This window comes from Amblyomma maculatum, chromosome 4 (genome assembly GCF_055883805.1).
Source record: "Amblyomma maculatum isolate TAMU_Amacu chromosome 4, ASM5588380v1, whole genome shotgun sequence".
Classification (NCBI taxonomy): domain Eukaryota; kingdom Metazoa; phylum Arthropoda; class Arachnida; order Ixodida; family Ixodidae; genus Amblyomma; species Amblyomma maculatum.
This window is the reverse complement of record NC_139347.1, coordinates 161,352,630-161,376,762: the sequence shown is the minus strand read 5'-3', so window position 1 is coordinate 161,376,762 and position 24,133 is coordinate 161,352,630. Positions and strand designations below refer to the sequence as shown.

General features: G+C 41.8%; 1 protein-coding gene across 2 annotated transcripts in view; it reads left to right on the top strand.

The window, feature by feature from the left end:
• Window positions 1-24,133, top strand: part of LOC146193373 (MAM and LDL-receptor class A domain-containing protein 1-like) — a 241,331-nt gene that overhangs the window by 110,963 nt on the left and 106,235 nt on the right. For both annotated transcript variants that reach the window (XM_084602734.1, XM_084602733.1), the window contains exons 27-36: window positions 1,166-1,291; window positions 7,860-8,007; window positions 8,386-8,497; window positions 12,925-13,021; window positions 15,882-15,932; window positions 19,100-19,180; window positions 19,471-19,676; window positions 20,706-20,799; window positions 22,330-22,575; window positions 23,711-23,842. In XM_084602734.1, the coding sequence (XP_084458860.1) occupies window positions 1,166-1,291; window positions 7,860-8,007; window positions 8,386-8,497; window positions 12,925-13,021; window positions 15,882-15,932; window positions 19,100-19,180; window positions 19,471-19,676; window positions 20,706-20,799; window positions 22,330-22,575; window positions 23,711-23,842 (1,293 nt within the window). The remainder of the gene's footprint in view (window positions 1-1,165; window positions 1,292-7,859; window positions 8,008-8,385; window positions 8,498-12,924; window positions 13,022-15,881; window positions 15,933-19,099; window positions 19,181-19,470; window positions 19,677-20,705; window positions 20,800-22,329; window positions 22,576-23,710; window positions 23,843-24,133) is intronic.

The window sequence follows — 24,133 nt, the reverse complement described above, 5'->3', positions numbered from 1 at the left end:
GCAAGTTTAGTCCGAAAACAAAAATGGCGAATTAGAGCAACTGAAAGTACAAGCGCAGGGAACATCGTATGTTTTTAAGATTTATTCGAAAAGTCATGAGCAGGGGCACAACAACAGAGCTGTCGGAAGAGCCGAAATGCACCTGGAGCGCTCCGCATGGGTTGATCGCCTTAAGAAAGTTTCTACCTTTATAAGAGGTCCAGTTGGCCCCACTAATAAAACATCAATCAGCAATTTCATTTTACAAAACCCAGTTGAGTAGATTTTTTATTTTCACGATGTTCTCGCAGCACTGAATAGTTTGAAGCGTTGAAATAGGAAGGTTTCAAGGCAAACAGTCACATTTTAAAGGTTGATTATAACGCACGCTTTCCCCAGAACATGTCTATGCAGATTGCGGCACGTTTGCTAAAGTTGTCGGTTAAAGTCCTGCTGCCTATATTGAATCTGTAGATTGTGAGAGTGGAAAATCATATACGAGCTAGAAGGTGTGTACTCCAGAATACATGAACTGGAGTGGTTTAATCTTAAGGATATATTATGGCTTGTAATTTCAAAGTCAAGAATAATTACAAAATATGAAAGAGCGAAGCATATTTGGGTTTCTTTTTTCCTGCATTATTCCCGTGCTCTTCTTTCCTCACTTGTTTATAGCAGTTTCGCCCCTACGACTATCTAATGTTCCCTATAAGAAATCAAGTAGACAGGTCGCATTTCATATCTTTAAGTGTATCTATGCTTAAAATAATATTTTGAAATGAAAAATGTTGCTTAAGAAAATGAATTTTAATTTAATGTTATATTGTTTCTTTGTGGTATTTACGAGTTCAACAGCACACTGATATGAAAAGTTACAAGGGCTGTTAAAAAGAATTTTTCATCTCTGTGTACCAATAAGTAATGGGTGGGGTACTCCACGAAGATAATGCATGCCAATGTATTATGACCACAAAATAAAATTATCAGCATTCATGCCTTCCGGATATGATTATCTTTTGCATGTGGCTCGAAAGTCACTCCACTACCAGCTTAGTCAGTGCTGCTTCTCTGCTTCTCTAAGTAAGGACCGCTTTTTCAGTTGCGGTTTACTGAAGAAACAGAAAATGTCTAAGAGTTTTTCGATCGAGTATTCCCCATTTGCTAACAATGTATTTTCCTTTGCCAGATTTGTGTCCTTTTGAGCCAGCGTATGCTTGCCATTATCACAACGGCCCTGGAAGCTTCGCCCTGTGGACAGCGGTACTTGCAAAAAAATTCGGCATCCTGGACCACACACTTAGTAGCCTTAAAGGTAAGTACTGTGGCTTTTATGTTTTCGATGCACGGTGCAGACTCATTGGATGAATAGGTCAAAAATTGCCTTAAAAAAGGCGGAAACATAGAACGCATGTTAAGAAAAAGTGCGTGCGTGCGTGCGCGCGCGCGCGCGCGTGTGTGTGTGTGTGTGTGTGTGTGTGTGTGTGTGTGTGTGTGTGTGTGTGTGTGTGTGTGTGTGTGTGTGTGTGTGTGTGTGTGTGTGTGTGTGTGTGTGTGTGTGTGTGTGTGTGTGTGTGTGTGTGTGTGTGTGTGTGTGTGTGTGTGTGTGTGTTGTGCGTGCGTGCGTGCGTGCGTGCGTGCGTGTTCGTTCCTTCGATTATGCTTCATGATTGCGAGGTGCTGTTTCTAGACTCGAGGCTATGACGGAGACGAAACGATAGCCTCGAGCACGCGGTTTTTAATTCTCCATTGTATATATGTCACCTTTCATGTGATATCACTTGTGAGTCTAAGCGCGTCCTGTCCTTGCTTTTCGGTTCGCGTTTTTAACGCAGTTGTCCTATTTATATAACGAGCATAAACCAACTAGCCCTGCCTACCACTCTGCTCTACTTAAGTTTAGTTAAGGGAACCACCTACGTTGAGGACAACGCAAAGGGTTACGGAACGAAAATTGTTTGGTGTAACACTAAGAGATTGGGAGCGCGCAGAACGTATCAGGGGAATAACTCGAGTTAATGACATTTTAGTGGACATCCAGAAGAATGGGCATGGAAAGGACGTGTATAGTGCGTAGAGAGGACCACCAATGGTCGCTTAGGACAACAAACTGGGTTCCAAGATAAGTAAAACGTACCAGAGGGCGGAAGAAAGTAGGTAGGTGGATGAGTTTAGGAAGTTCGCAGAGGTAAAGTGGATGCAGCTAGCACGGGACCGGGTTAATTTGAGGACAATGGGAGAGGCCTTCACCCTGCATTGGGTATAATCCAGCTGATGATGGTGGTGACGATGACTACGACGACGATGGTGTTGATGATGACGTTGATGATGTCCATTCTGCTGCATGAACTGGCTGTACTTTAGTGTCACGGACGCGATAGGAGGCCGGAAACCACCTTGCTCGCGTTATCTATATAACCGGTCGCCTTCTGGAATAAAGCGTCATTCAACCACAATGCACCATTGCATGTATATTAACATTCCGAGACGCCGATCGCGGTTAATTCTGCCCCTGTTAGAATAGTATTATGGTGCAATAATCGACATGCAGTATTTGAGCAGTAATTACAGTACCTCTTACCCCACGCGACGCCTTTTTTGGGAAATGTTTTGAGAACATTGTATTAGTGAGCTCAACAGGCAGTATCGTTTTTTTTTTGAACGCGCACTTCCTACCAAAAATCCACCAAAACAAAATGGTGGCAATTTTTGCGAGAAGTATTTTCTTCTGGAAAATTATCTTAATCTCGGCTTTATACTATATGGGATTACCGTGCTGTCTCAAAAGGGAAGCAAAAATGTGCACAGCTGCAATCTCTTTCTGCAATAATGAATCTCGTCCAGGTCCAGGTCCGGTTTTTGACACCAGTACAGCTCCTTCACCAGGACAGACACTTTTCCTTTTAACCTTACCAATATGATTTGCTACAACAAGGCAAAAAGAGTAAATCGACCGCTCGAAGTGAAAACGACGTTGGTTAAATATTTAGGAAAGTCCGCAGAGGTGGATGAGATCCGCACTGAAATATTTATTCATGAACATTCGTTCGAATGCGGCCAGACTGTTATTTTTTTCTGGCAAGGAAAGCTTTTACCTATTATTTTCTCTTCCTGTCTTCTGAAGCTTTGCGAGGGTTTGATTGGTTTTTTCAAGAGTATATATATATATATATCTGGTACCCACTATTAAACAATGGGGCCTAAAATGGTTTATCAAGCTATGCTGATGTGCAAAGCAAAGACCACTCTTATATGGGACCGGAAATCATTGGAGGCAATATAATTATCATCAAGACCGGGTTAACTATACGAGTAAGAGAGAGGCTTCTTCCTACAGTGAGCGTAGTTATACGCTGCTGATGATGCTGCTGATGATGGTGAGGCTGAACAACCCAGCATTCTTGCTATATCGTGAATATCAAAAAGCGTCACGACTCTCTCCTTAAGTATTGTAATACTTCCTGGCCCTCAATGAATCATAACAAATTTTTTTTGCTCATTTCCTTCCTAGAAAACTTTACAACCAAGTTATGGCCTATAAGAAAAGAGACGTGAGTAATGTATGGCGCAAATTATATACGCGCCAGTGCATTGCGCCCGAAGACAAAACAAAAACTTCAAACCTGCTTTGCGACGCAGGGTGCGCTTCAAGCGGCGATAAAATGTGCACCTTGGCGCCATAAATATTCACGCGGAACATTCCAAACTTAAGCTGTTTTATTTCGAGTTTACAAAAAACTGATAGAATCAGGCGACCACTGGCAAACTTACCAAAGTTTAATGCCAATACCGAGGTAAAAAGCTTCCGTAAACGAAGCTATCGCATAGACATTCTTTTGTTTGCGTCAAGCTCGGCGTTCAAAATACTACCTTAAGGTTGCAGTACCTTGTGGCCTTTTGTTATTAATATACAATAGGCGCACTAGTGCTCTACAATACTGCAAATGAAACGACAAACCGTGCACTTTGAATTATACCAGCTAATTCACTACAATTAATACAGCAGTAACTAAAGAGACATCTTTAGCTGACATCCAAACCACTCGACCATATATGGTAGAATAGAAGCATTTCAGATATCCTCAGCAGTAAAACATCTTTTCGCGACTAAGATTAGCGGCCTTGCGAATCAAAGATATGTATGAAGTACCCCAAGAGGGGAATGTCAAAGCACAGAGGTTTTTCTATGAAAACAAGCGGTCTTTAAAATATTTCCCCACATAAGGTATTGTATAAATCAGTCATAGCTGCCTGGGTGGGCATATTTTTTTCGTGCTTAAAAAACAGAATACGCACAGAATAAAGCAGTGCTATGATAGGAGCCACTTGGTTCTCTGCATGTTGGTTCTCGGCGCGCTGTTAGTGTGTCATAGTGCGCTCAGAACAAGCTGCACAGAATAAACGCTTTCGGAGTATTTAGTTGTGTGAACCTAACTAGCAATACCAAGTTTATTTTTTATGAGTATGAAAGCATCAATTACAACGTAACTGTAATGCAGCTACTATGGATATTAAAAGTTCTTTAATTGCGCTTCCATTGTCCAATCATGGCATCAGAAGTTCAATATTGGCATATGTTTGCTCTCTTGTTCAAAACAGAATTTATATTTTAGAGACAAACAAGCTAATGACATAAACATATCATCGATGGGAATAGACATCATCGAAGACGGCTTGCGCATCCCGGATAGCTTGCTTTGGTCAGGCGTCACTGGGAGACCGCAAAACTGGCGACGGTTCTCATAAGGAACGTAGTTAGCAGGAAATGTATAGTAAGTGCAGTCCATGAATATAGGAACTTTGTCCCGATCGCTGCCGCAGTTTAGTCATAATATTTTTAAGCGTCAAATTCAAAACCAAAAGCTCAATCGAAAGTGAACGGCGAAATATTAATTCTTAGGATAAGGCAAAGCAAACCCTATTCCACTAGAGTTTCAGTTCGGCTGTACAAAATAGTGCACCATAGAATAATTCAAATGCATTTCTTCTGTTACTCTTCAAGCAGCCAATCTTATATTCATTTGTATATGTTAAATATCTCCGTTTCGTGTTTCAATTGACGTTGATAATAAACTGTAACCAGCCCTTACGACATTCCTGTCAGGGCTGGGCAAGATATTTTAAAAAAGTATCTTCGATACCGAGGTTCCATACCTTGAAAAATTGTAATTCTGATACCGATACAAGATACCGTTCCGAAATCGATTTCAGATACATATCTTCGATACTGCATATACATTGCTTCGATACATCTCTAAAGTCCCATTGTGATAATGGCGGTAATATATTAGCGAAGTTGGAAAATTTTACCATGCTTTCTAGAACATTCAGTGGTACCTAAATTGCAGTTTTCGTTTCTCTGAAAGAGCTTAAACAGATTCGACAGCACAGATTTATGGAAACTATGCTGTCTGGGAAGCTGGCCTTGTCAAACTTCACATTGAATTGAAGCCATGGTTACAAAGGTGCGACAAGCAGCCTAGCGAACAATTTCTTTAAGCTAGTGTACTTCATACGAACCAGCCTATGAGCACATGGCCACATACAAGTAAATTTGGAACTTCTTTTGTGGCTTTCCATTTCATATACTACACGTTCATTACCCGATGGCCCCGTCCGTTTTCTCTTTCCTATAAGACTCAGTGCTGCTTGCGCTTAGGAAATTGAGCAGGTATTTTGATATTAGTGCTATAGCAGACTTTTAACGCTCGCATTCTGTGTAAAAGTTAGATGATAACCAAAATTAAATGGCGGAACGTTTTAATCAGTTCCGAGACAGCCCTGCCAGGTGGGCGTTCTGTAAGCGAGGCTAATAAGAAAAGCCTCTCTATATAATTAGTCGAGCGGGGCGCAATGTTGCATTTGATGGAGGGACCCTTTACCAGAAGATAAGACGCGTCGACTCGAGGATTTTGAATGTAGTTAACAAAGTCAGGATTCACTAGCGTCTCTTGATAACTTAGTCTGGTTTAGATAGAAGAAATAATTGTTCTTTTTAAGAGAGAGTGGCTAATATGACGTCAATCAATTCGCATATTTCAGAAACATTTCAACAGTTTATTGCTTTATGAAACAAGCGTATCTTCACAAGGTTTATTCACGTTTCGCTGAAATATTTTTGTTATTCAAGTGTATGTGCTGGAAAGGTGCAATTACATAGCTTTTACGTCGTGTATTGCTTAATATTTTAGACGTAATAGTTTTTAGAGAATAAACCTAGTGGAAGCCTCTTCCCAGTGCAGTTACAAAGAAAGGTGTTTGTTTCGAATCAAACGCTGTAAACTACAAGAATGGCGACTGCATCGTGCGCGACTGAGGCCTTAGACGCTCATGTTCTTGCCGCCAAGCAAAGCCGACATGCAAAGCTCAAGGGTCTGGAGAGATAGGGTCATGCATAAGTTACTGAGTTTGTCATAACACTGAGCATGCTGCTTGACTATAATCACATGCCTCACAGACGGACACGAAGGCGGGTTGCAAAAGGGTGGGAGAGCAGCTAGGTATCAAGGGCGCATGGTCCCTACTTCCTGTTTGTCTTCTTTGGTGTTTCTTTCTCAATTATGTTATTTGTTTCTGCGTGTCTGTTAACGGCTTAGCGGCTTCGTGGTACTCACTCGGTGCTCACAAGTAAAAAACCTCACGAGCGCCTACTTGCAATTGGCTCCATCAGTTTTAAAGAAAGGGAATATGGATAGATGGAGACTAAAGAGACGGGGTGTTTGAAGGAGAGAGACTTCGAGCAGGAGGAAAATCAGAATGCACTGCAAGCAAAGGTGCCTCCTGGCTTGTACTAGCGCCTGAGTGAGCTCCTTCAACCAAATGTCTGACACACAGGGGCTTCAATATTTTGCGGAGTAACGATTATCGTTAAAATACATGATACACAAAAAATATATTTTCGACACCGATACTCGGATACTTTCATTTTCAGCACTCGATGCCTGCTACCGACACACAAAATTTATTTAAATATAGGATCGAAGATACATGTATCTTCGACACTGCTCATGACTGCTGCTCTGTTACCATTTCTATTCACTCAAGAAATACTTTGATTTGGGCTCATAGCTGTAGTAGATTCTGAAGAAAGAGGATGAAGGCAAAGGAGGAAAACGAAATCCAATAGACAAGCGCCGAATTTAAGCTAGTTTATTTACGCAGCCTATGCATTTTGGAATTCAACTGCATTTTATGAAAAATGAAAGGCGTATCAAAGAGGTGTATCACAAAAACAAGAGTGCTTTGTTTATTTTGAATCGCTTCTTCAATGGCGTTGAATAGTTTTTCGTACCCATGACCAGAGCCCCACCAGTCTGAATGCTAATCCTGGTTGCCAATTTTCGTTACGACCTTTATTGTGATAGGTCTTTATGATACGGCTTGGATGTTCCATAAATTTCCGGGTTTGGGCAAGTAAACCTTAGTTTAAATTCGGCGCCTATCCCCTCTTGTCCGCGTTCCTTTATCACCGTCCTAAAAATCAAACTTGACTGCAATCGACTCCTTTGTTACTCGAAGTGTTCATTTGTAACGATAAGAATTTTTCATCCAAAGTGAGCTCTGAAAAGCTCTGGCCATTCTAAACTATGTGAAAGTGCGAATACATGTTTTATTTTAAGCTAATTTTATGTTTCTTTTGGAGACAATCAGGCATATTTGTGCTGCTCACATATAAAATATTGATGCTTGCGGTTGTGGGAATGAGTGAACGGAGCGCAGTAATTCATTCTAAATAAAATAACGTTTCCTATCAGCATGAGGAAGCTACATTTCCTCATGAAAAAGTCCACTATCGATTGCTGCCGGCCACAGCAGCCAATATCATTTACAAAATGCATGAAATATTTGCCGCACCTGTACACAAATATTTATTACCTGCGTAGGTTTCTACCTGTACCTGAACACAACAGCAGTAGACTCCCACCACCCAATATCAAGGGTGTTCATGCCTACGCGACCACCAACCGAGGCTACATGCGTCACCTTCTGGTGGAGAGGGCGTGGCGCCAAGAGCCAACTGAACGTTTACAGGTGAGCCCATCATTTCATAAAGTTTCACACATCATGGCAGATCTGGGGAGCGCGCCACTTGAGGCGGTAGCTAGGTGGCTCAGCTACTTTCAGTAGCTGAGATCAAGCTTTCAGATTTAAATATCTTCTGAATTATTCGCATTTAAGTGGCGGCTAAATTAAAGCATTGGTGCACCAGTTTACCTTGCCTTTAAAGTGAAGATTTATACCACTACGTTCTGCTAGGCTTCTAAAAGTTGGTTATTTCATGCTTCCTAGTTTACCCCATTTCAGAACTTTGTTTCATGTCATTCTTTCTCCTGTGCTTTCTGCCACTCGGCTGGCGTTTCCATCATGAATTCGCTATCAGTCCGTGGCAAATTACTTGTCTTTGTTCAGGTTCACAAAAGAAACTGCTATGCGAGATCCCCTGATGTCAGTCAACATACAGGCCACAAAAGATTGGTGGAATGTTCGAACTGTCACCGTCGCCTCCAAAAGCAACTGGAACGTGAGTAAAGTTTTATGGTTAGTTGTAGAGGCTGAGTGGAGTAGTTTGACTTGGGCAGAAGGACTATTGCTTAGTAAACAAGCATAAATGAGTAATACTTAGGTGGTCTATGTGGCGCTCCTGTGAAGGGGGAAGGGGGGGGGAGGGCGGGGGGGCCTGTGTCTATTTCTCTCTGCGTACTGCGCCATTGTGCAATCAACAAGTCAGCACCATTTCCGCAGCGCGGAAAAGACAGTCCGGTATCGGGCAGTATCGGATTCCGAACAGTGTAGGAAGTTTTTATTTCCACTCTTGCTCTGAGAGCTTTAGCAACTAGTCTTCAAGCGCACACTATAGCAGACGCACGAGAGACAGGGAGAGAGAGGCAGTGTATACAGGGTATGTCAAAGGAGAAAAAAAAAGTGGTTCCAAAATAAGGAAAATTATTGCCTGGGAAAAGCTCTCTGCCGTGGTGGATACAGTTGCGTTATAACTCATCTAGTTATCGATCTCATTAACGAAAACACAAATTAGTTATTTAAGTATTTTAGTGGAGTAGTGAGTCCCAAAAGAACGTTTAAAGCCGTGAACAAGACGATGCTATAGGAGTCTCTGAAACGAATAAAAGGTCATTTTTGTCAGCCCTGCAGCATGAGGAAATCTGAGTTATTCTCGCACGAAACCAAAACTGAGCACCAGAGATGCGGAATAAGCTCGGGGTGCAGTAGCGATGCCCGGGGACGACTAAATTCGAACTGCGAGCAGTATTCCGCAACCACGTGTACATTATTTTGCCTTGCAGATTGGTGCAAGGGAACCGCCAACCATTTGCAGCTGCCTGCACATTGCTTTTAAGAGCGAAAGCTGGAAATAAAGTATATGACAAGATGTAGCAGTTCGAATATGACTCGTGCATCACATTATCATCAGACAATCTGTTCTCTACGGAGAGCTCTGCACGTCTCTCGCACTCAGTTTCTGCTTTGTGCGAAAATATCTCAGATTTCGGCCTACTTCAGGGCTTCAGAAATTTAGTTTGTCACGTTTGAAAAAAAATTATTTGGCATCGTCTTGTTCAATGCTTGAAATTCCTCATTAGAACTATCATCCAAACTGCGATAATTAGAAAGTTGATTTGTGTCTCGTAATTAATTACCTGGGTAACTAGAGGAGTTCAGTACCATACTGCTTCCACCGCGGCAGAGAATTTCTTCAAATGTTTCTTGCTATTTAATAGCCATTATTTTTAAAGTCGCTTAAAATATTCCCAGAAACATCCTGTATATATAAGGCGCCAACAGTTAACGATGCCATGAAAAGCATAAGGGATTTTTATGCGTGTAAAGAAAATTTATTGGAGACAAATACCAATGAAGCGATGGGATTTTTTAATGCATGAATGCATTTAACGGCTGCATTTTCAGCTCTCATTGCGAGTCATGGTTCCGTCCACCAAGGCAGATATACATTCCGACATAGCACGGTTACTATCAGAAGATTTTAGAAAATTCTTATGGGCAGTTGTAGTAAGTGTTACTTCAAAACAGTGTCAGGTTAATACAGTACTAACAGTGAACAGACTTTAATTCACTAGCTCCAATAACGATATTGCGAAAGTACAACATCGTTAGTGTGCGAAACTTCTATCCTGGCGCTAATGGTTACCGCTGCTGGTTTAGTGGTACCACCTGGCACAGCCAACGCTCATCGATATTATGTTTGAATCGCAATAATAGTATCAGATGACGCTGCATGTCCAAGAAGTTGCCGATACTCCGCTAATTAGTTTCTTGCTCATCAGCGACCTTCTTATTTTGCATGTCCCACTATTGAGCTGCCACCAATGTAGCTAAGACACTATGGTTTATGGTTGGCTGGTTGGTTTGTGGAGTTTAACGTCCCAAAGTGACTTTGGCTATGAGAGACGCCGTAGTGGAGGACTCCAGAAATTTCGACCACCTGGGGTTCTTTAACGTGCACGGTTATTGCTATTAACCAACTGCAAGCCACTATGCATCTTGTATTTATTACAGCTTTTTTATGACACTAGATGTAACCAGCATGAACTATGTGTATTGCTTCAGTTGTCACATGTAGATACTCGCTGTCGTGCGCGACAAATAGGGGCAAAGGCGTGATTAAAACAGTTTCCTCAAAACGTGTACTTTGTTTTATGGCAATAGAGCATGGGCCAACACGTATGCAATCCTTTACTGGAATAATTTAGGCGTAGCATGGATTAGACCACTAATTTTAGCTTTGCTTCCTGCTGTTGATATAAACTAGTGCTGTATTCACTTCAAAAGTGAAATATAACTTGTTGATATAAACTAGTGCTGTATTCACTTCAAAAGTGAAATATAACTTGTTAATAAAAAGAAGAGAGCGAAATCTGCGCTCGGGCGATTTGAGCCCCCGACCTCCGAACTACGTGCCTGGTGCTCATACTATTATATATTAATATACGCAAAGCTGAGTAAGCGCACTGGTTTCTACTATTTCATTTCTTCGTCTTCACCTAACCTAACGGTGAAAGTTTTTAGCGTCTTTATATTTCTAGATGCTCGAGGTCACGAGTAATTGCGGAATCTGGATGCATACTGGCTAGTTTTTCCCACTTTGGTGGCCTCATTTTACTTCAACTAATAAGCTTCTACGAGATAAAAATCTGTTCTCCCCTTTGTATTGATTCTGCGATATTGCTTACCTTGAATATTTCGGGTGTTTTTGTTTTGCCTATCCTGTCTAGGATACGTAGACTACCTTGATGGTCCTGTTGATATTGGCAATCACATTGCTCCTCTTTTTTGCCTGAACGTAACATTTACCTCTGGCTAATTTACTTTTGATATTTTTGAGGGTACGTCCGTTCTTTGAAGAAGTCACAAATCATTCAATATTTTGAACCCTTATTTCTATTATTTACGGTTACCCAAAGGCTTTGGTAGCTCTGCCGATTCATTTGTTTATTACAGTATTTTTTTCTCTACTGGGAGCGCTTGCCGGTATCTTGCCTAACTACTAATTTCGGACACTGTATGAGATCGGTGAGAATGTTATTCATTGCATGCGAACCGCGACCTTCGTCCTTAGATTCAAATGTCGTTCATCATACTGATTTAAAGCTGCTAACGCCCCCCCCCCCCCCCCCCCCCGCCCCATCCTACCAATGCAGAGATCATTAGCAAAATGATATTTATTTCATTCTTAGCCTTACCATTATTGCTAATGGCGAAGCGAGGTATTCAGTTTTCGCTGGTACCATTTACAAAAATTCATTAATTAAATCGTGGATGCCAGCCAATTTATGTTTGAACTCGAAATTAGGCCTTTATGGATTTCGTGATGTACTCAGTTGTATGCTCAAGTCTTCTCTTATGTTGATGGGGGAGACACACCAAATGTTTTTGTGAGTTCTGTCTTTATAATTATCAGCAGGACACTGCAAACATAAACGTCCACGAAGACTGTGCAAAAAAAAACAGGAGAAAAATAATTCTTACTGAATGCTTGCAATCGCGCAATTATGATTTTCGTTGTAGCCCCCCAGCGGTTGCTCTCACGTCATAGACTGATTGCGGTCACGCGCAGCGCGGAAAAGTTACCGGGTGGTCATTTATTTGTCCCTTTTGTACTATCCACAACTCTTTCGTAAGCCATTCCAAGTACTTTACTCGTAAATTTGAATCATATGTTGCAGTTTTGCTATATTGCACGTGGTCGGAACTCCTCTGTAAAGTCGCAGCCATCGTTAAGCGGTTGAAATTGAAACAAAATCCCACAATAATAATTACCAACAAATAATTTAACTAACATAGGGCCACAGGATGTCGTTCGTTATGTAAAATACTGTCGTGCACGTTATTTCGATGGAAAAAAAAACACTCGCCAAAAAGCTAGAATTCTCTACACCTTTAATCCTACCTGCCAATCCTTATTCATCTTTTAATTGAATAAATCAAGGAAGCTTCGCTGTAGGAATGGACACGTTTTATTGTGCACAGGTGAAATTTTTCATAAACAAGTGCCTCTCTGTTCATAAAAAGTGCATAACCATAAAGTCGCACTTGTAATTTAGGAGAATGGGCAATCAACATGTCACTATACCACTGGCATCCTACTGAACAGGTTCATGAGCGCCTAGTACCATTATTATATAACTACTTTGTGCGGCGAACGCGCGGCGTGCTTAATAACAGAATTCTACATCATGCACTCAAGAGCCGAGCAATGCTGCTGTGGTCGTTGAGAAACTGGTGCGGAAATTCGTTCCTATAATGCACATCAAAATATTCTTATGTATATTTTTCTCTAAGTCCTACCAAAGTTTTCTGAACATAATATCAAGTACCAAGCACAATCCTTTCATTATGAGAACCACAATGATTCATCCGATATATTTTTTTAATTACTTACGCAAATCTATGTACTCTTTTGTTTTCGTACAGCTGGTGTTCGAAGTGATCGCACCCGCGAAGGTGACAGAGGACTCTGGAGTAATGCTTGACGACGTAGAATATAGCGATGGTGAATGCCCTCCTTACGGTAAGCAGAGGAAGAAGAATGTTTTAACGTGTTAATCTCTTTGAAATACTTTTATTGCTCAGAGCACTGTCTTCATGAGGTGTCGAGCCGCTTAAAGGGACAAGGTGCCTCAAACTAAACTCTTCCAAGTAGGAACAGAATAGTGGTCTAAAAACTGTATCATCTAAATACATACATACGCATTCACTGTTGTCTTGGTATTTTTGCAAGCTGCGCATATAATTTTGATGAACATTGAACTACTAACGTTTGACGCTATAGATACATGCTTAAGATCAGTATATTCACATGTCGAAACCTATTCTTTACGAGATAGCTGTTCTCTTCTCATAACTGGAAAAAGTTGTGATATAGTGGTTAAAGACCTATATCAAATGATAATGAATACAATCTCCAATTAAAAATATGGCGAAGGTCGACTGCACGTTCTTGAGAGAAAGGATTGTTTTCCGATGAATGCAAGAGTGCCTTGAGGTACAATCTTAAATCTGCAGTGCACAAAGACACAAGGGGGTTGTGTCGTCCGGAGTGAATGTCGCTGAGGATTGCAGAATGAATGAAGCTGCGCGATTGTATTTGTTTCGTACTTTGATATTGCCGCGATACCTTCAAAACAGTATTTGCTGTTTTTTAACAGCCGCCGGCATACGACCTTATCACTCTGATTCTGGACCGCGTATCAGTTCCGTAATCTTTGTTTGTTAATGCTCGATGTCGCGAGTCACACCTTTATCAGTTTTGTTGTAGCGCAAGATGCACCGAGATCTGTCTCGAAGGTTCCGGCCACTCGGGTGTCTTTCCACAATGTTCCAGCCCGTGCTGGTAGCTGTTTGCGACGTTATCTAGATTGTTCTGTGCAGCCTTTAAATAGAGCGCTGACGAGTGTGACGGGCATTCTTTGATCGACGATCGACGAGCACGTTTGTTTCTATCGCCGCCGCCGAGTTGCTTAGTTCTTTTGCGGGCGCAATTCAGCCCAAATAAAGAGTTTCTTTAGTGCTATCATCGACCCTTGATTTGTGTCGTCGACCTCGTCACCACTACGTGACAATATATTCTCAATAGATAAGTTATGTTCTGATATCAAATGCGAACAACACATGTGGAATTCTGATTAGTGATAAAAATAATCATTTGCAGACCCGTATAAAAAGTCAACGAGGTGATTCTCTTGAATACTTTCCTGCTTAAACAATAAATTAAAGTTAAATAGGAAGGAATGCAATCAAGGTAGAATAAACGAACCTTTTGTAGAGACTATTATTCATCATCAACCTCAAATTATTTTTGCGCAGGGTGGAAAGGAAGGAAAGTACACGTTAAATACTCTCTTGTGCTCAATATTCCATCACAATAGTGAAAACCGGTGTTTGAGTGGTTGCTCTATTTAGTGCAGCGGCATGCCACAATCCTTGTTATCCATTAAAAATAGATCAACATTAAATGTACCTACCGCTTCCTAACTAATGCTAGCTAATAAATATTTTCATAAGCCCACAAAAACACTGGAGAATGTATCGGTCGCAGGTCGGTTATATACTGCAGTTTTGCTTTTGTGACATTATAGGAATAAAGTACCCATGCGAGAGTGCGGAAAATAACACAAAGACTCACGTAACACCTCATAGTGAAAGCGTTGCTTAACTGATTATATCCTCATATTTTTGTAATGCTAGGCTTTGCATCATCCCACACAAATATCTGAAAATTCACGGAACCGAATTGGCTGCTTGATATAGGGTGTACGCTTGTGTAATACCAATGTTGCACTCAAACTTTTTGTAACAGCCACATAGCACATCTGCTGAGCCAGCATTATTAAAATTGCACTTGCCCACAGTAAATACTTGTAAACAGTTCGATTAATGCAAATAATTGTCTTGTTTGGTGACTTCTCTGCTTGGGTGATACTTTTGAGTTTATCCTCTAGTGTGCATTAAAAATAAAGTTGATAAAAATATAAAATCTAATTCGCATGCCTTGTCTCCATGCTTTGAAACATCATATACTACGCTGCCTTTAGCTATGCGTTTCGCTGTTTAAATGCAGGTTTAATGCTTCATAAGTTGCGTAGAACTCCTGTTCATAGTTCTTTGGCGGCTAAATATGGTAGTTTATTTTTTAGGAATCACGGGAAAAAGTATGCGCGATATTCTACGTTTATTTATGAAAAGTAAGTGCACATATATCCCTTATCGATCGCAGCGCACAATTGCACAACATATGGAAAGGAGCAATTATTTTGGGAGCCCTCCCGTAATGCTTTTTTCTAGTCAATCGCTTGCGTTCACAAGTACGGAATAGCGCACTTTGCCAAAGCCATACTTGACTTGCCTTACCTGACTAGGCTTCGACGAGATCCCTTACACGGGCAATGACATCAACAAAAGGCGCACTTCAATTGTTTCTGAACATGGGCGTGCCTGAAACCATCATGCTGCCATCAACCATGCCATTGACGGCAGACATTTTCAGAAGTCCAATCAAAACATTCCAGCACAGCCTGGGCAGCCTAAGTTGCTAGTTCGGTCCATATGGTGTCGAATATTGTTCTTTGTACCTAGTTTATAATTATGGGCAAAACGGTCTGCTAATGAAGGAGGTCATCTGTGTCATACGGGCTCATTGCTAAAGAAAAGAGTTTGCGTCGAACTGGCTGCGCTTGTGGACACATATTGAGATAAATTCCTGGACAGGCTATATATGAGATACGTGGTAATGTAAATACTGTGAAGTGTCAAAATACCTCAATAAAGCTCACGCTAATGTATACAGTGAATATTGTTATCATGTTTACTGCTGGAAGTCTTTGGTTCCCTTCCAGTAGTCAAGTTAACATTCGCCTTTCTTTCTTCTCCAGATTTCTGCACTTTTGAAGACGAGTGTCTGCCTTGGCGCGTCACAAACCCAGGTAATGTTCGTGCCCGCTGCATATTCTTACCATATATGTATGTATATAAATATATATATATATATATATATATATATATATATATATATATATATATATATATATATATATATATATATATATACATATATGCAAATCATCTTATTCAGGGATTGTATTAGGAAGTTTCAGTGTGCCGAAGCTACTTGAGGGCAACGTAGTGCAGAACAGTAGAATATAGTTGGATAGCTAAGGGTTTTTCTGCTCACTGTTATGGATTTTCGTATTTGGCCACCATCAATATACTTCCGCCATGGTAGACATCGAACGCGTGAATATGTGCTCAGAAGCCGAATGCAGAAGCCTCAGATACCCCGAGTGAGCAATACGAGATCTATGATGATGATGGACTAATTTTTATGGCGCAAGGGCATCTTAGGTCAAAGAGCGCCAAAATACGAGTTCTATGAATAGACATAAACACATTGCAATTTTGTTTTATACACGGTCGTGCAAGGTTGAATATATATAGTTAGTCTTCACTCATTTAATGTCAGCTCCTCGTTTGAGGAAATGACGAATGTGTTATGCGTTCATACGATGCCATGTCAGGTAACTTAACAGAACTTGTATCTGGGCGAGATGGTGCATTGCTTTGGAAAGGAAAAAACAAGCACTCGTTTTGTCGTTTTCCTCGTTTTGTGTTTTTTTTAGGGCGCGTGTTTTCCCCTTTCTAATGCTACTTTACTCCCTTGCTAGTGATGTTGCGGATATTTGTAGGTGCATATGCATATCTGTATATGCTTATAGAATGTGTCGCTTGCACAGACTATACCAATATGCAGTCTTAATTTGTTAACATATTCTGCGTTCCATCGTTAGCTCCTCCTGATTAGATATTTTCTCGCACTTTATGTTTAGGCAACCTTAAAAAAATTATTCACATAGGACCATGAATCCTCGACTCAGCAACGCTGAAATTTGTACTTCTTTAAACTTCATTTTAATATCGCAAACACTCTAAAAAGGTTAATAAATGTAAAACATATGATTACGATATGAAAGGAAAACCTCCTTATACTAGCGGTAGCGTTAAAGGTGTCATTACCCAGGCAAACTGCGTCGCCGATGTCACCATCGGTTTTGTGAGCGAAAATTTACTGGCATGGCTAGGGCATGTGTCAAAAGGTGCATGCTGGTCATGGCTTGGCACTGACGTCAAGGGAACATATCAATGATGGATTTGATAGGAGTTGCCAACTCGGGGCTCTCCTTTAATTCAGTCGGGATACAGAGAGATTGGAATCGGTCTTCCAAGACGCTTGCCTTCTGAGGCAGATACGCTAACTCTAGGTCACTCAAACATATTCATACGACTTGGCTACAGGAGGCTTTATATCTTTGTTGTGTGGCATTTCACACAAGTCAGTATGATAAAAAATATGTGTGAGATATTAGAGGGCGAAACTGGGGATCAATAATTAAACGTAACTTAACTCGCCCAGGACAGCAAATCTTCAAAGTTTAGGTTATCTTAGTTTAGTTTTGTTTAGTTTATGGGGTTTAGCGTCCCAAAGCGGCTCAGACTATTGGCCCATTCGGTTGGGGGGATGACAGCAGAGGCGTCGAGCTTTGCAGAGCAGTACAGGAGCACGGCGAGCGAGGGTTTAACTGTCCTCCCACGGGAACGCTCTCTGCGAGTAGAGATCAGCGCGCCACGACCAAGTGACCACACTTCTCTTCCCAGCATTCTCCGCCTATCCGCAGTGGCGGCAGTTGCAACCCCAGGAGAGGCCAACGCTCTGTGAAGAACCGCTTGTTTTGTATGCATTTGTTCTCACAGCGCGGCAATTTGCCTCCTTTGGCCCTTTCGACACCAGCAGCGACTCTCAAACATGCATACAGCACCTGAGCAATGCTTTCGGCTCCTGACGCAAATTCGCTCGATTCCGAAGAGCTCGCCGAGCGCGGACGCTTTGCAGCAGCCATTTTGAGCGTCGCCGACTAAAGAGAAAATAACAAAAAAGATGGCGCGGATATGACGCTTTATGCCATGTGACTTCCTCTACACTCGCTTTAGACGAGAGAGCAGCCGGGAGTGTACTCGGCTGCTCGCAGCGGAGGAAAAGCCCTCCTCCTTTACCATTGGAAGACAGTGCTTCTTCTCCTGCTCTCCCACTGGAGGGCGCCCGCTTGTCTGAGAGCACTGTCGAAGTGCTCTCGAGTGCACCTGTTCTGACACTTGAATTCGCCATATGAGAGACAACGTAGTAGAGGATTTCGGAAATTTCGACCACCTGGGTCTCTTTAACCTTCGTTGATATTGCACATCACACTGATGCCTGCTGTTCGCCTCTATCGAAAACCGGCCGCCGCGGCTGCGATTCGCTCCCGCCTCCTTGGCCACAAAAGACAAGTTCCCTAACCACTGCTCCACCGCTGCGGGATATGAATTTCTTTAAAGAGTTGGGAAATGGAAACTATTAACGCTGTCGCATCATACCTTGAAAGGCGCTGACTAAGGGTCCCCGGGCCCCACAGCTTTTTTTAATACGTTTCCTATGGTCGAAGACCCTATGACGCGATTATTATATTCTGCAATGTATAAATATTCTGAAAATGTCCAGCATGCTTCTCCGCTTTATTATTCAATCAATGGTGCCAGAACATACCCACAATGCCGCATCATTGATTGATATTGTGCGTCATCTTGCACGGTGTTGTAATTTAGAACAAAACACTAAGGTGCAAAAATGGCAGGTGCCATGAATGAAGGAGCGTTTTTTAAGGTTTTTTACTTTGTTCCCTGGCGTATTTGAGCACGCAGAGGTGGAAACATTTTTGCTCGTCCTTTATATAGAACACTTTACCTGAACGAATATGTCCCAATATTCTACTCGCCGGCCCTTATCTCTGCACTACCAGTTTCGGGAGTAGGCATTTCTAAACGCCTTCATTTCATTATAGATTATTGTAGCCCAAGGCTTTCGCGCTGCCTGCATCTATTTGTTACGTCCCTTCGCGCAAATCTTGCATGTTTTGGCCAAGGTACACCAATCGCAGGCTTAGTCTGATGGAAATTATTTCGCTCAAGCTCCTCAGTCAGCCCGTATAACACATTACCCTAAATTTATAACTTATAACTTCAATATTGCCAAACCATACAATCTGCTTCTTATGGTTTGCAGATGACAAGTCAAGGTTTCATGTGGAAAGGGCCGGATCATTCGCCGAACTGCCACGAGACCACACAAGTCAGGCTGAAGATGGTAAGTCCTACTTCTTCATAAACAGCATAGCGTTTTTAGTTCTTAGGGTATAACGGAACAAGGCTAACAATCAAAAGAATTCTTTTTAAGGCTGGGAAGGGGTAAACACATGTAGTACAAAAGATGATAGGTAAGTTTCCCCCGAGAAAGAATAAACTTAGATCATTTATACTTAACCAACAATTTCTGTTAAATATAGGAAACAAGCGATATTTCGAAAAGTTTAACATACTTCTGGTATTAGAGGTTTTTGGCAGCACATATTAACACTTTGCATTTTTTTTTCGCAGGCTACTATCTGCTCTACAAAAGTCCTGGCATTGTAAGAAACAGCTCGTCTTTAGTCCTGCGCGAGCCCTTTAGATACAAGTGTGTTTCGCTATGGTACTACCTGCCGCATCTGACAGATGGCGTCTGGTTATTCCTGATGAGCAATGCAATGAATGAAACCAATGGTACTTGGAAATACCGGAAGTTTCAGTACCTTGCGAGCTCGGTACGTAAGCAACGGATAATTTCCACTTTCTCTGTATACTGCTATATTGTACGTTTCTGAGGGGTAGAATATCGTGCCACATATCTGAATAAGATTACAACTGCTGGTCTTTATATATGTTACCATACTTTTTGATAAATATTAATGAGAAATTTGTTCTTCATTTGTGTCTGAGCTGCGTGATACGGTGTTGTCCACTTTTTCGCGTCATCTAGAGAGTGCGTCTACTGCGTTATTCTATCGCTGCGAGAATGTTCACGTTATTTTACGCTAGGCGCAACGAAATTTTGAAGTATAAAGGTTCGATATGCTATAGTTTCCTGTTCATTGCTACCACGAATAGCAAGAAATTAGATTGTAGGACCTATAGTAGAGCAGCACAGTGCGGACCTTGTGCGTGCTAAATGACTTCGCTGTTGGCGTAGTATTTTGCCGCTAAAGTTACTTTACATTGCTGCATATAACAAAAGGCTCAAAAGTACTAACACCATCGAATAAATTCATTCGCCGCTGCGACGGTGAACAGGATGACGGGAACGCTATTCTGTGCATACAATAATGAATTCTGCCCCGCATTCGGAAAGAGAAAGCGCAAGCCGCTGCTTGATTGTGCTGGCTCGGATTTCCCTTACCGTTGAGGAGGGGTAGAGTTTACCCCTTAAGATCTGGTTAAACTGTTGGCGTTTCTCAAAGTTTTGTTTCAAGGCCGCAACGAAGTGCAGTTCCACCGATTATGTTCTCGCTCAAATTGTTGTAATGTATACTATTATATATTACTCCCTTTCATTATACACGACGAATACAGTCCTAATTTACGTACCTTTTCAAATATATAAGTAGTGCTCGCGTGCAATGAGAAGAAAGTATTTGGAAAATGTGTGAGAGGGTGTGGAGCACAGTACTGTTATCATTCGCATTTTTTCATCCCACAGTGCGACAAATCGCTTATTACATTCATTTCCATGGAGATCACTGTGTGCATTGCCAGCTCGAGCAACAGTGGCTTTTCTTTAACCTATATGTTTGCAGTTAAGTCCGATCACAGCGTTGTCTGGAAGTCACAAGAATGGTTTCGTGGCTATCGATGATGTCCAGGTCAGCGAGTTACATTGCGACGAAATGAGTGAGTATGACACAATATATTCCACGTAATCAGGTGTACTGTTATTTTCGGCCACCAATGAATGTTGCGTTCGTTATTCCTCTCTAAAAAGTTTCATCCTCCTGCATCCGGAATCGGCGCCTATCTTGCGAAGAGAATAATGATGCTGTTCTTAAAGATTAACTACTATCCATTGTCTACAGCAGTCTTACTAAAAGCCCCATCTGCTCTGTGGCCATCAGTATTTCCACACGAGCAGTTTGCTTCTGTGTAAGCTGGCCCTGCATGGTAGACACATCTACAATGAGACGAAATACGGAATACTTTATGTAGACAGGTGCTACTGCTAGTTCTTGTGCAAATATTCGAAAAGTATTTATATTTTAACTAAGGCATTGCGCGGCCTCAGTGTGAGGGACAGCACCGAAAACGAGATGCTTTAACAACAGTTTTACATTGACTGTGATGTTAAAACAGAATCACGCAGCAGCGACGTTCAGTTATGCGTACACTGATATTAAATCGACATTTGCGTTACCTTCAGTGGAGTGATGACTTGAAGGCGCTGCTCTTTGAATAAGAAATAGACATTGGTTCCATCTGGGTGCTTTTAAGTCGATAGCCTTTTATGGCTCATGCTCGCGGATCGTGTCCCCCCGTAACACTTGGGTTACGTGGGAAGCGGTAGCTAGCAGCTGACAAGGCCGAGTACTAACTTGACGTTGGATTTCCTAATATTACGTTTGACAGGAGCTGCCAACTAGGACCTCCCATTTCCTATGGGAGGGTGATATCAGAATCAGCCTGCCTGGACCCTTGCATTCACGTTATCTCTAGGACACGCAGGCCCGTTCATATGGCTCGGTCAAAGCGGGGTTTTATATGTTACCTGGTAGCTTACGCTATCGCGTCATCGCAAAGGTAGAAGTGAAAACAGAGGGAAAGAGGTGTTGTAGTTTAGTGATCCAAATTGCGCCCTAGACTATTCACTTTGTCACTGAAAATATAGCACGTATGTTCCCATTCATGCTGCGCTGATTACAATGCGTAAAGGGTGCCTTTTCCGTAGTCAAAAGCAAAGCCATTTTACATATGTATAAAGCCTTCGACGACAGTTGCGCCTTAGCTCTATCTGGTGGAATGCAGCGAAACCATTCGGCTATTTTTTATACTTCCGCTTCTCTTTGTGTTCAGAAATACTGTACGGAAGCACATAGAAAAAAAAAAAAACTACCACGTGTAATACATAGCTTATAAAAAACTCCGTATATTCAAAAATACGGAGAAGCGTAACGAGATGAAACACTCTATGACGTTCCCGAACCTGATGCGTGTGTTGTGTGTGTTTGAGTTTGCTTGCAAAACTGTCTTATCCAAATTGGAATATTTTCAAGGAAACGAGAACGAAACGACAACATAACGCAGTGTTGTCGTTTCGTTCTTTGTCCGTGTGTCAAGAGCACGTTGTTTTGTTTTCCTAAGATGAACTACCAACTAGCCCGTTCTTCCTCTCTTGCAAGTAAGACTGTGTTTTCTCTAATATTGACGCAGTACGACCGACGGACATGTTCGACTGTGGCAACAAGCAGACAGTTCCCTCGGAGAAGGTGTGTGATTTTGTGATCGACTGTGGAAACGGCGCCGACGAGCAATACTGCGGTCAATGTGACTTCTCGGAAAGCCCATGCGGATGGAACCTCGACGACGACATGAACGGTGGAACGTTGGCCTGGCGAAGGACCCCCATTGGAAGCGATCCAGGATCACCGCCGACAGGATCGGACGGCCGACGTAGCGGTAGATCGCTTCCCCAAAATACGCCATTCTATGTTGCGTCAGTTTCAGGGCAAGCCTAAATATGCTATGAAACGTTGAGGCCCTCTTAGAATATGGCTTTTAACGAACACAGTGTGCTGAAAAAAAATTGAAGACAGACAGGTGGAGGGCTGACAATAGAGCTAAGAGCTTTTTTTTCTTTCCCCTTAGTAATTTCGGAAAGGTCCGAAAAGAACTTAAATGCCATAATTACGTTTCCTTTGAATTTTCCCCTAGTAATGTTTGTTCGTCTTCTCGCCGCAATACAACAACACGTATCTCTGTCTTCCTGCAATTAATGTGAAACTTCTGTTGCAAAATGTTCGGTAGAATGCCAAACAACACAGAGGAATTAAGGGCAGAGTCTTGTGGTCTTGGAAAATTTAGTTAAATATACGACTAATAACATGTTTTTCACATTGTACCTGATTCAACCGATCCGGGCTGGGCTTTCTGATTTAGATTAAGCAGGCGCAGTGCTTCACATTAGAGCACTATGATGCCCTTTGCTGGAAATTAGAGCCACTGAAGACTAGCAAGGTAATGAGAAAATAAAAGCACTACCAACTTCCGCGTTCGCCCAAAACCAACAATTATTCATTGCTCACTAGTAATTGTCTCAATTTATTGCGGAGTGAAATGCTAAAGAATATCAGAATTAATGCACAGCCGTGAGCCAAAGTGATATACAACACTCAGCCAGTCACCAAGCTCGAGAAAATTATATCTAAATGCCACCTAGCGACAGGTAAGGGACAGAGTGACACACATGTGGCAGTGTGTCACATGTGTGTCACGCGACAGTGACACATGCATGTGAATAAAGTGGGGCACTCCCACTATTATCTGGATCGTAGATAGCTGTTGTTAGATGAAGTTAGAATGCAGTTTTCTCGAGCTCCGCCACCGGCTGAGTATTGTATACAGCTTTTGCTCACGACTTTACACACGTAACTACTCAAAAATTTGATCAAGTGAATTGAAAAGCGGAGAGTGATATCAGATATTGTCACGTGTGAAGGCCTTAAACGAGCAATCGAAAATTTATTTCAATCCCAACTCTGATTTGTGGACCAGAAGTTTGAGGTTTCATTTTCATTTTGTCTTCCCACTGCAGGGAATTATCTTCTGTTGTCCTCCATTGCCATCGTGCAGTTTGCTGGACAGCATGCGAGGATCGCTTCTCCCACAATACGGAATACAAACAAGTTGTGTACGATGCAGTTTTGGTACAATTATGTGCAAGTTGGTGAGTGCCGCTTCCATTGTTTTATATTCTGGAGTGCGCCTCTTTCTAGGTATCAAAAATCATAATTTTCACCTGTAGCCTACTGGGTGTTGTCGTACCAGCAAGGTTTCAACGTTACCAGCTCGTCAGTAAACTTCTCACTTCGAAAATTTTCATTAGTTCGTTCAGGCATATGACTCGAGCATCAAAGCGCGTCACGTTTATCGAAACAAATTCCCGTCTGGGTGGTTGCACCCACTGTTGTTTGCTTTCTACGGCATTCAAGTTATTATACCAGACCTAATGATAGCA